We start from the raw sequence: 12,259 nt of genomic DNA on the forward strand, positions 1-12,259 counted from the left end.
GCTTGGCATTAAATATTGAAATCCTTAATAGTGAAACAAGGGGATCCTCATTTGCCTTTTGCAGTGGACTCTGCAAATGAGGCAGCTTGTCCTGCTGAATACAGTTCATTTCCTGTAACCAGACTTTGGGCTAATTTAAAGCGCCTTAGGCCTTCAAGAGGCCCCAAAGGGCTTCTCAAGCCCCACACGGCTATTACATTCCTTCTCCGTACATGAGGGCACTTGAGGATAGGAGACTCCGAAGCCTTCTCAAGAAAATGTCATGAAATGGCTTACTTTCAGCTGATTAACTCTGTCATCTCAGACTTAGACTGAGGTGCAAGGGAAATGGAGAGAGGCAGTGGTCATGCGAACCTGAACCTGAAGGTCTCTAGTGTAATCCCTTGCTGAAATTCTTCATTGTGGTGTTTTGGAGATGAGTTTTGCTAATAAATGTTCCAGTATTTGCTGTTTCCCAAGGTGTCTTCTGTTTTTAGCTAGTAAAATTGTTTTGTGAGCAGCAGCTTGTTACAGAACATGCTCCATGCCATGTAGCAACTGCTTCATTAAGAGACAGCCCTTGTACTGAGAGACCCAAACCAAAATTTTCAAGATATTGTTAGAATTGGCTTGAGAATCCAGGGTGGGGATGTGTGTGTTATCAGAACGAACCACTGAAGTATTATTAGCTTGCTCAGATGATTAAAATGGAGATTTGTTTTATTTGCCAATCTAACTCTTTTGTAGATCTGGACAATTCAGAGAAAAATGAAAAACTAAAATTCAGCATCATTGTGCGGCTTCCCCCGGTAATCCTGAATTATGTTTTATTCTCTCCATAAGCCTTGGTATGAACCTCCTTCAGCTTCTTCCTGCAAAGGGAGCATTCATTTGTTTTGGGCTAAAGTCAATTGAACTGCTTCACTCTTCAGTCCTTTCCAAGAACTCCCATCCTTCTCCACCCCTGCCGCACCGACAAAGTGCTTGTTCCTCTGGCTTTGTGCTGCCTGGCACAGCCTGCCTGAAACATTTAGCCATTTTCTCCTCTTAGGAAACCACACTAATATTTATATCTGTGAGTCTGAGGGGAGGGAGAGGGGAAACATGTGCTTTTGGCATTTAAACTGATAAGAATCCATATAATGAATACTGTTATGCTGGAAATAAAAAAAAAAAAAATCCTAATAAACTGATAAGAAATTTAAATACAGGTGAGGTCAGAAGGTTCTGGAACTGCATTTCCTCTCACTGCCGTTTCTACCACAGCAGGAAAACATTCCCAGGTTGAAGGAAGAATGAGAAACATGAGAGAAAGGGTTAGCCAGGCACTCCTTGTTTTTTACGGGGGATATTAGCTCTCAGAGTCAGAAATACTATGAAAATATGAAATTCCACAGCAAGGTCTTCAGAGCCTCAGACTCTGCAAACTTCGTGACCCTGCGAGCCCAGGGCCAGCTCTCTGCTCTGTTTACATACCTTGAACACTTGTATCTCTGGCACAATCCTCCCACGAAGGGATGTCCGCTGCCTTCTGGACTTAATCGTTTTCCTTTGTAACACCCTCTCCTCCTCACAGCTTACTGAAGCAAAGGCAAGGATAGAAAACAAAGCATATTTTCCATGGCTAGGTCTCTCTGGGGAAAGTCTCTGAACATTTAGTTTGATCTCTACATTTGATTTTTTCTTTCGTTCCTTTTTTTGCCTCAAACTTTTAGGGAATTAAAATTTTCTGGGCAAACATTGGTGAGAACATGCCCCTTCCTGTCAAGACCTCACTTAGAGTTTGCAGGTACCCTATTTTGAAGAGTGGCAGATGAACTCCATTTCAAAAGAATTTGGCAACATCAGTGAATAAATGATTCTCTTCGGGGTTGAATTTAAGGGAGTATTTATTCAAAATTCAGAGGCACACCTCATAGGAGAGGGCTTTCTTCAAGGATCATTAGCCATAAAGGGCCTCTCCTGTAGACTAACCAGCTACTTGGAAGTAATCCTTCTTAAATTATAGGTAGCTATAAGGTACGTGTACTTGTATATTTTTGCATTCTTTTATTGTTATTTTTGACTTAATTTCTTTAGAGTAGTTTTAAGTTCACAGGAAAATTAAGTGCAAGGTCCAGAGAGTCCCCGTCCAGCCCACTGCCTCCATACGTGCAGAGCGTCCCCTTTGACCAACATCCCCCACCACTGCGGTCCCTGTGTTCCCACTGATGAACTTGCACTGACGCATCACCATCACCCTAAGTCCATAGTTAACAACAGTGTTGTTCATTCTGTGCATCTGGACAGACATATAATACAATGGGTCCATCATTATGGTATCACACAGAGTAGTTTCAATGCCCTAAAAATCCCATGCTACATATTTTTCAATTTGCCTAATAGCTTATTGGTCAGAAGATCTGTCGCCTTTGGGATCATCCTATGAGTTCTAACATCATTTCCCGGAACCACGTGAGGGTACTGCTGCTGAACTATAAGAAACAGGTGAGTGTGCGAGCGAGCATGGCCCCACTAAGTGTAGTTGGATCCTATCGGCCCGTTTCAGTGTGTCTGCAGAGACAGCAACTGTAGTTCTTTGCCCTCTTTTTAAAGTTCGTGCTTGTTTTGGGAAATCAGCTAATAGCAGACGTGGTTTTCCTTGTAGCCCCGGAGTTCTATGATTGACAAATCGCCAGGCAGTGTGGAGTTCCTGCCCCTGAACTACTTCATTGAAATACTGGCAGATATAGAATCTTCCAATCGAGGTAACATCACTCACCTGCCCTCGGGTTTTCCTGCTTTTTCTCTTGACACGGCTGTCCCAATTCACTTGTGTGGACCCCTTTCTTTTTGGACTACCCCTTGCTTCTAAGTAGTCCTGCTGCAGCTGGTTTTAATTAGTAGCATACATTTTCATTCCCAGAGTAAATTACCAAAAGAATTTGGTTTTAAAAGGGTTTAAGAGGTTTCAAAACCCATTCGGTCGGTGCGAATGACCTTTCTTGGGGCCTGAGGTAGAATGAATTTTAAGAACACATTTTCAGAGTAATGTGTTTTACTAAAATATAAAATAATTACGATTTCAATGAGCCGCAGGCACAATGTAATTCTAGAAGTTCCATGGCTACGTAGTAACTCTTTTCCCCTTACTTTTCCAGCTCTGTTAGCTTTTGAAGGACATGACAATGTGGATGCAAAATTTGTGGAGGAAGCAGCTCTAAAACACACCACAATGCTCTTAGGCTTATAAAAAAGAACATGCAGTTGTATCTGCTTCCGATGTTTCAGTCTTGCTCATTAGCTTGACTTCCGGCAAGAGTCCTTTACCAATATTTACAATTGGTAACCCAAATCAGAATACATTGTTAAGCCATCTGAATTTCAGTCTGGTACTCATTCAGGCAGAACTAAACTACTAAACCTCACCCTGGCTTTCAAAAGCAGACAAGCCATCAAGTGGACAGGGGTGACAGAACAGTCTGAGAAGCATGACATGTCCTCAGGGCTGACTTACCGGCTTATCTTCCTAATGACTTCATAGGCTCAAAGCGACTTTGTACTCACTTTTGCACTCTGAAATAAAATATGCTTTAAAAAATGTAGGGGACAGTGCTTAGAAGAACAAAAACTAGATGTGTCACTGAAGATAACACATGAGAAACAGAAAAATTCGTTACGGAAGGACTGTATTTGGAAAGAGGATACTTTTCCAAGAACTGAACTGGGAACTGGGAACTTGGACTGGGTCAAATCTGGCTATATCCAGTAATGGGTAATTTGTCCCATACAGCAGTGTACATAACGGCCTGAAGAGTAGGATTTGTCTTTGTGATGGAACTGTGCTGTAATATGTTAAAGTTTTTTTGTATTTATAAAAATTTGATTTAGTGATATCTTGACATTAAAAAAAAAAAAACAAAAAACACTGAAGGTTTTGGCCTGACTCTCATTTTTTGAACATAGTCCTTTTATTCCAGCCAGGAATCATGAGCCCACAAGCATGTTCTGTCTCTGAGGCCCCCAAGGACACCTAACTAGTTCTCCCCCTTTTCTTTTTTCTTCCCCCTCTCTTTTATAGTGCTTCATTCTGACCCATAATGGTGGTCGCTTGCCTGACTCAGCCCGTGCCCTTTGCTTTTCTCTCTTCACAGTTTCTCACAGGGAACTTGCGGAATTGTCATGATTCTGAATATCACTAGGTAGTACAGTCATTCAACCTCTCTTCCAAAAAACATACTTGTGTCCCCAAAACTGCCCTCTCCTACAGAATTTCCCTTTTTGGTCAAATATGTAGTTGTCACAGAGGCTCAAAATATCAGAGCCCTGTCAGCATGTTAGACTCTCTTCTCTTGAGAAGATCATTATTTTTCACCCCCTACCCTTTCATACTTGCGTTGTTATGCTGTCTTTCTGAAGTCCCTGTCGTCCAACTTATATTGAAACTGGTCCTGTCGCTCTTCTGCTCACAGCCATTTGTTACAGGATAAGACCCAAACTCCTCCACATGCAGGGCTTCCTAAATCCCAGCCTGACACGGTTCCCCCAACATGAACATGCTGTTCCAGCCAGGGCAGTTCGCTGGGCTTGAACAGCTTTTGTCTTCTTACTTCCGAGCCTGGCTCAGGCTATTTCCCCCATCTGGAAGTCCCTCCCCACTTACTGAAATCTTATATATGTTTAAGGGCAGATAAACCGGTCCATCAGTCTGTGACTCCCCACCATGCCGGCACACGGTGGCCCCTTCTGTGTGCACCAGTAGCACAGACTGTAATACTTAAACATTCATCCCTTTCTGTTAAAAAATTATATTTCCATTCTTACATCATTCCTATAGGTCTATTTTTTGGATCTCTGCAACCCGGGAACTGTGTTAAATAAAGTATGCAGTGTTTCTTTGTGTTAATCACACTGTTATTTATCATGGGCACTATGCTTTTTAATAACTTTATAAAACAACCAACTTAGATTCAGGACTGACTTGGAGGCTGAGGATGAGATTAAATTTCCCTCCATTCTGGCAGGATGGGGGCTTGAAACAGATTATGTTTCATTTAGAAAAAAAAAAAGAAGAAGGAATGTGGTATTTCTCACTTCCAGAATTGTGACACAAAATCCATACCTGGCCCCAATATGAAATATGGCTTGAACATATTAATGAGGTAAAATCCGTTTTCAAATCCACTTGGGTATTTTCATACATGAGAAAATATAAAAACAGAATTAGGAAAACATACTTAGGTAAAATGCAATAAAATCAGAGTAACAAAGTAAGTGGAACTGGCCTCATTTTCCAACTCTGCTATACGCAAAGCTGTAAATGCTTTCATTGAAATTTTATAAAATCTGGAGTCAGAACTTAATCACAGGTTTATTTGTATATGATATTGTAAAAAAATCTAGATTTATAAGAAAGATAAATTAGAGTATAACTATTTTTGCGGCAAAAGGACTCTTTACTTGTAAAAAGAATGACCATAATATTACTTTAAGAAGGACAATTTTCCTTACTGCTTTTTACTTGATTTACATTTACCAACATGAACTTCAAATGCAACTATTTAACAAAGTAAATTATAACTTCTGTGATACTTGGGATATTTTACTTTTCAAACAATAATTCTAGCTTTCTTTTTCAAGTGAATGTATTGAAAAGTATGTGCATTTTTCTTCTTTAATAAACAAAGACCACACTGCCAATTTCTGTACTGCACTGAAAATTTATTTTTCTTTTTTTAACTACATATTTCTGAAAGATAGTATATAAAGGGGAAAAAAAGAAAAAAATACAGAAATATGCTTGGATATAACTGAAGGAAAATTCTCTGTAACATCACGTAAAATGTAGTTGCTGATGAGTGTGAAAGGAAGCCATGTTGTTGTCCATTGTTGGTTGATTGTGGACACTATTTGTAATTTAGAGCTGCTATACTGATACTTTCCAGCTGTGCAAATGAGGAAGCCTGATTAAAGTGTCTCCTTTAGAAGCCCAGATTGGTTCACATGCTCAGATTTCAATTGGCTTTGTAACAGGTTTTCTTATGTGCCTCATATTGGCCCCCGGTTCACTGGGCTTGAAAGGAGCCAAGGCGCCATATGGTTTGGGCAAAGGAAGAGTGGCCTCTGCCTCTGGGATGTAGGCATTTGGACGTGGCTCTGCAGTTGTGTAAACACCATTGGGCAGCTGGCGGTTATCTGTTACCAAGAACTCCTGCAAAGAATGATTTTTCCTTTTTAGTCTCCTGAAAATTATACTGAAGTCACTTCATACTTAGGGTCCAGCAGTCACAGCTGGGTCTGAGCAGCCTTAGGCTGTGCTGGTTGATATTTTCCCAAAGGGATAGGAGGGTATGAGGGTGGAGTCACCACACACACACACACACATACACACACACACACACACACACACTTGTCTCCTGGGAATGACCCATGTGGCTCAAGCATCATTCTGTTCTGAGGGTTTAGCGTTCATAAACTGGTTAGCGGGTCCTAAATTCCCTGTCTTCCAGCTTCAGTATCTTTCATCGAGCACTAATTATTTCCATGTTTTTGAAAAACGCTGGAGTACTTATTGGTGAGCAAATGTTACAAAGGAGGAACTAAGGAGTAAAGTAGAACCAGAGGAGAGATGTGGTCAGCAGTTTGCTTCGAACCTCAAGGTGCCAGGATTCTGCCTGTGCTTCTGGAGAATAGAGGAAGTTCTTACGGTACTAAGAACTCTAAATAATGGAGACAGATAAAGGACAGCTGGGACACCACAAGTAAAATCTGAATGCCCTAAAAAACAGTCTTGGGCACTGTGGGGTTTACAAATCTGACCCTATTTTCAGATACTCCTAGTACGTATTTGGAAGGCATGTGTTCCTGGGTTAGGGAGTGAATAATGATCCTTTGTGGGATATCTACTTGATAGTCTCTGAGTTGTAGGTCTCTAGGATGTAGTCTTCTTAGAAAGATGCCCAATTCCATTGTAAAAATATTAAAAGGTCATAGGAGTAGGCAAGACTTAGCACCCATCATGCAGGCACAGTCAGTGATAGACCTAGACTGAGGCCAGTGGCAGGAGAAGAAAGATGTGATCTTGAGGCCTAAGACACTCACCAAGGGGCAGAGTCTGCAGAAGGCTGTGGCACCTGGAAGATGCTGAAGGCCTTGCAGTGTGCTGTGGGGGTCCCTGATAGCCAGACATGGGAGAATAAGGTATAGTCTGAGTAGGGGTACAAGGACAGAGACTAAAGACGTATGGATAAAACCGGAGCCAGCTGAGCCACCATCCTGCCAGTGGCTGAGTGCCACAGAGGCCATGTCGTAAGACTGTGAGGTGGGCCTTGGTGCTCAACCAGGGCTTTCTGGAGAGTATTATGGCACTCTGGACTATGATTTTGACTTGTCTACATCCTGTCTTGAGCAAAACTCCTTTCTAATGATTGTCAGAACTAGGTGTGTGGTAGAGTGGGAATTTTTCTTCTATTTTGGGAGGACTGAAATCCCTGAAAATGGCCCTTCCTGGCACTCTTTACCAATGCGGCAAGGAAGCAAAGCTTACCCGAGATTTTTCAGCGATGGCCAAGGCATACATTTCTTCATCTCGAAGTACCTTCAACCATTCTCTCTCAATGTCTTTATTGAGTGGCAGACCCTTTTCTATCCTGGAATTGCAAGAGAAGATGAAGTCTTCTTTCTCTCTGACTTCCTTTTGGAGTTCAATGGCCAGAGCTTGTTTCATGGACAGCTCAGCAACTAGAGCCATCATTTGCTCCGTAGCATCTTTGATCTTTTTCCGGTAGCCGTTCATCTAGAATGAAAGTGCCCAAGGCTTAGACTACATACCTTCCATGAAGAGTTAAGAAAATGGCGGGCTGAGGGCTGTCTAGGATGGTGGGGGGCAACCTTCCCTGAAGGAAGGAGAGTTTAAGGGGGTATGCAGAGAAAAATAAGAATTAGAGATCTCGGAGATCGAGGCCAGTACCTTGGCTGTGTGAATAAGGATAGGATGGAGAAGAAACAGATCTGTTCATCTGGTTAATAGAGCTCGGAGTGCATAGCACTGAGGGAAATAGTCCCTTTATTTTTAAGAGGTGTTAAAGAGAAGGGGACAGGGTATTCTTGATGTCTAAGTTTCTAGCCTAATTTTGCCATGTTTTTAATTTGTCACTCATCTAGCAGGAAAAAATCTGGTAGGACCAAAACTATATCTAAAAATTACTTGTTACTTACAGAAGATAATCAGCAGTGGTCCTGCATCTGAAATTATTTTTAACGGAAAATATCATATCTCATTGTGGTTGCATTATTGATCATAATTCCTGGGAAGTAGCATTATTTGGTCATAAACAAACATGAGCTGAACCTGGGGAAAATCTGGCCAGTAATTTGAAAGGAAATGTTTCTTGTTCCGTGTGTATGTTTACGATTTCACATCAGCTAGTTATCATCAAAGAATTGAAAGATAGGACTAAGTGGAACATAGACACCAAGCACAATTAAAACGATGTTGAGTGAAGGAAATAATTAATTCTATTCTATTTTAATCCTCCAGGCCTTTGAACCAGGGTACACTGACATATGAATATGAGTTTCCAAAAACTACACCTGATCTTGAAACACTTTCTTCTCCTAGTAGAGTATACACTGGTCTATCTGTACATTTGTGTAGAGAAATGTTGCTGCCAGTGATTTATCTTTCTCTGAAAATTTAATGACTGATTATTATATATACATTGTCTCTTTAAAGGAGTAAGGAAAATACATTTTAAAAACTGTTCTACACTGCAGTAATTTTTAGGAAACTAAAAGCTTCAATGGTGAGTCATTATCTTAAATTGCACTAATTCATCAGTTTTGGCACACTTGAATGTTGTATGTGGATGTAACTAGCCAACCTCCTTTTCTTCTCCAAAGAAGGATGGTGTTACTCTGGGCTTCTGAGCTGCTCTGTCTTCCACTGGGATTTCCCCCCACCCCTTTTATTTAGAAGGAGAGGCAGGGGGGAGAGGGAGAGTATCTTAAACAGTCTCAGTGCCCAGCATGGAAATGGGGCTCAATCTCACAACCCTGAGATCATGACCTGAGCCAAAAATCAAGAGTTAGATGCGTAACCAACTTTTTTACCCAGGCACCCTGGGACTTCCCATTTTCTCTTCACTTGGGAGATCTGCAAGAGGAGTCCTAAGCTCCCTAGGAAAGGTGAGAGACTTGAGATATGCATTCTTGTTGATCTCCCACAAGGAATTAGGCCACTTCTCAACTAGTGAATGCTTACAACTTAAACTGATTATCATACCGATTTCACAGATAAGGAAACTTATTTTTAAGATGGTTCATGCATCCTCCTCAAGGTCATTCACTTGTATTGGTAAATCACAGACGTGGAATCTGAACCATTCTACCTTCTAGTTCTGCCTACTACAAAGTTTTAAATGGGGGGGGAGCCAGGGAGAGAGCCACAAAGGTGGGGAAAGGCAGGTGGGGTGGGGAAGATAAAGACGAGGCTGACTCCTAGGAATGAACCTACCCAGGTGGCAATTGCCACCATGTGCATTTCCCTAGCATCACAGTTAACTTCCGGACAGACTCTGCCAACAGCTTCCACAAGCCAGCCCTCCCTGAAAACTGACTTACCCTAAAGAAAGGGAAATTCATTTGCAAAAGGAAGGGAGGCAACATTTAAAGAAACATCGAGCGTGCTAATTCAGACAAAGTTCATGAGACTACAGAAGTCTTAACATTTCTTATTTTCTGAAGTAAAGTTGTGAATTGCACACAAGCCCCGGGACTGAGGGACCAGCTGGCTGGCGGAAGTCCTCAGAGCAGTCCTGTAAAAGCCTAATAAAGACAGCAAAGGAGACCTGAGATTTACAGTGATTTTCTGTTTCTGTAGTGTGCCAGAACTGTTTCCAGGATGGAACCACTCGTATGATAAACACTTTTCTTGAGTTTAGTGCACACTAGGCACTGGGGAAATTAAGGAGAATGAGGAGCGAGGGGCTCCTGAGTGGCTCAGTTTGGAAAGTGTCAGACTTGTGGTTTTGGCTCAGGTCATGATCTCAGAGTCATGTGATCAAGCCCAGAGTGGGGCTCTGCACTCAGCAGGGGGTCTGCTTGAGATTTTCTCACCTTCCCTCCACCTCTTCCTCTGTGCATGTGCGTGCACGCGCGCGTGCCCCCACACACACACACACACACTTTCTCTCTCTCTTTTCCTCAAATAAATAAAATCTTTAAAAAAAGAAGAAAAAGAATGAGGAACGGTCGCTGCCACCAGGACCCCACCATCACGGGTGTGGGTGTTACCATGGTCTACTTTTTTACCTGTCTTCCGACACTAGGTGTGGACCATGCGTCCCTTCCTCTTTGCTTCTGCCCTCACAGCCTCATGTGCTCACAAGGGGAGCACACAGCAGGTTCAATAACTATTGCTGACTCAAATCCCTCTGCTGCCACAGCAGGAGGCTCCTGGGGGCCAGAAGGCCAGGTGAGCGGGGGTTGGGGGGGTCCTCTCACTGCCCAGTGGTGTGAGGCCCTTCCTCTCCTCAATCACCAACCTCCTGCCTGCCAGCTGCCCCTCCCAGGGCCACTCGAGCAGGCCTAGCCTGACCAGGTAGCTTTGATTCCAGCAGTTCCCATATTTTAAATGTAAGAAATTACGACTACTAGGCATGGGTGTCATGTGATTGCTGTTCTCTTGTAATAGTCCCTGTCTGTTCCTGGGTCCTGGCTGAATTCTGGATTGGGGGTGTTTTCATGTGGACTGCTGGATAAGTGAGGCCCTCTTAGTACAAGGAACTAGAAACGCTTTAACTTGGCACATGAAATACAAGAGTAGTAACTTATTTTGAATAGGTGCCCTGTTAAGTGAAACTTGTAAACTGTCATTGAAAAGCTTAAGTTTGGGTGCCCGGGTGGCTCAGTGGGTTAAAGCCTCTGCCTTTGGCTCAGGTCATGATCTCAGGATCCTGGGATTGAGTCCCGCTTCGGGTTCATTGGAGAGCCTGCTTCCTCCTCTCTCTCTGCCTGCCTCTCTGCCTACTTGTGATCTCTGTCTGTCAAATAAACAAATAAAATCTTCAAAAAAAAAGAAAGAAAGAAAGAAAGAAAGAAAAGCTTAAGTCTGGGGCGCCTAGGTGGCTCAGTCATTAAGCATCTGCCTTCGACTCAAGTCATGATCCCAGGGTCCTGCGATTGAGCCCTGCATTGGGCTCCCTGCTCAGCAGGGAGCCCGCTTCTCCCTCTCCCACTCTCTCTGCTTGTATTTCCTTTCTCGCTATCTCTCTCTCTGTCAAATAAATAAATAAAATCTTTTTTTAAAAAAAAAAGATTTTATTTATTTGACAGACAGAGATCACAAGTAGGCAGCAAGAAAGGCAGAGAGAGGAGGAAGCAGGCTCCCCGCTGAGCAGAGAGCTGGATGTGGGGCTCGATCCCAGGACCCTGAGATCATGACCTGAGCCGAAGGCAGAGTCTTTAACCCACTAAGCCACCCAGGCACCCCAATAAATAAAATCTTTAAAAAAAAAGAAAAGAAAAGCTTAAGTTTGCCCAGTATAAAGTGAATATTCATTCAAGGAACAAGACTGAAAACTACTTTGGATAATTTTCTAAGATTTATCTTTACATCTTCAATTCTACATCTTTATGTATCTCTCCAGTGCTGCTCTGGATAAATAACGGCAGTCTGTGGGAAATGAAAGGCCTGTAGGCAGAAGAGACAAGGGTCTCAGGCAGACCTTCTTGGCTAAGAGCAGCGTGTCCTGCTTGTAGGCCTGAGTTTTGCTGCAGAGCCTGTCAGTGAGCCGGGACACCTGTTCATAGATGAAGTCCTTTTCCAGTAACTTCTCCTCCTTCTTGGCCAGCTGTAGTTCCAGCTAGAGTTGAAAACAAATTCAATAAAAGGACAAAAAAGTCATGCATGTCAAAAATCTTTCTTAATTAAAGTACTATTTTTCCCCTTAATGAAGACACATTGCTTTTACACAATTGCAAGGTGGTTCTAGGAAAGTCTTTAACGCTGGGCTAGGTCAAGACCTTCCTCGTTCCAACCCCCTCCAGACAGCCCTGGAAAGGCTTCTTCTCCATGGCAGAGGGTGGCCCTCTCAGCTCCACCCAGTTTCCATGTTGCCATTCCTCTGATATGTCCCCATCGGGAAGACAAATCAATGCACTAAAGATGCCAAAATTGTTCCTTTGGGCTATGAGACAAAAGTGGGCATCTTGAAACCACTCAGGTTTTCTTTCTTTCTGGCAAGCATTAGAAACAAGCTTAGCTTTTGTTACTGGATTACGATGAAAGGACTGTATTAGT

General features: G+C 42.6%; 2 protein-coding genes across 11 annotated transcripts in view; one reads left to right on the forward strand and one right to left on the reverse strand.

The window, feature by feature from the left end:
* GSAP (gamma-secretase activating protein) overlaps positions 1-5,075 on the forward strand; it is an 84,909-nt gene extending 79,834 nt beyond the window's left edge. For 4 of the 7 annotated variants that reach the window (XM_032305919.1, XM_032305921.1, XM_032305920.1 and 1 more), the window contains 4 exons: positions 727-788; positions 2,365-2,466; positions 2,627-2,726; positions 3,120-5,075. In XM_032305919.1, coding sequence (XP_032161810.1) covers positions 727-788; positions 2,365-2,466; positions 2,627-2,726; positions 3,120-3,211 — 356 coding nt within the window. In that variant the 3' untranslated portion in view covers positions 3,212-5,075. Of the gene's footprint in view, positions 1-726; positions 789-2,364; positions 2,467-2,626; positions 2,727-3,119 lie in introns of those variants that run through there. The other 3 variants (XM_032305922.1, XR_004277093.1, XR_004277092.1) reach the window with 3 other exon arrangements.
* A 566-nt stretch (positions 5,076-5,641) lies between these two features.
* CCDC146 (coiled-coil domain containing 146) overlaps positions 5,642-12,259 on the reverse strand; it is a 119,434-nt gene continuing 112,816 nt past the window's right edge. For all 4 annotated transcript variants that reach the window (XM_032305915.1, XM_032305916.1, XM_032305913.1 and 1 more), the window contains exons 17-19: positions 11,685-11,822; positions 7,505-7,753; positions 5,642-6,169 (exon numbers count right to left, since the gene is read on the reverse strand). In XM_032305915.1, the coding sequence (XP_032161806.1) occupies positions 5,966-6,169; positions 7,505-7,753; positions 11,685-11,822 (591 nt within the window). In that variant the 3' untranslated portion in view covers positions 5,642-5,965. The remainder of the gene's footprint in view (positions 6,170-7,504; positions 7,754-11,684; positions 11,823-12,259) is intronic.

This window comes from Mustela erminea, chromosome 11, assembly GCF_009829155.1.
Source record: "Mustela erminea isolate mMusErm1 chromosome 11, mMusErm1.Pri, whole genome shotgun sequence".
Lineage (NCBI taxonomy): Eukaryota > Metazoa > Chordata > Mammalia > Carnivora > Mustelidae > Mustela > Mustela erminea.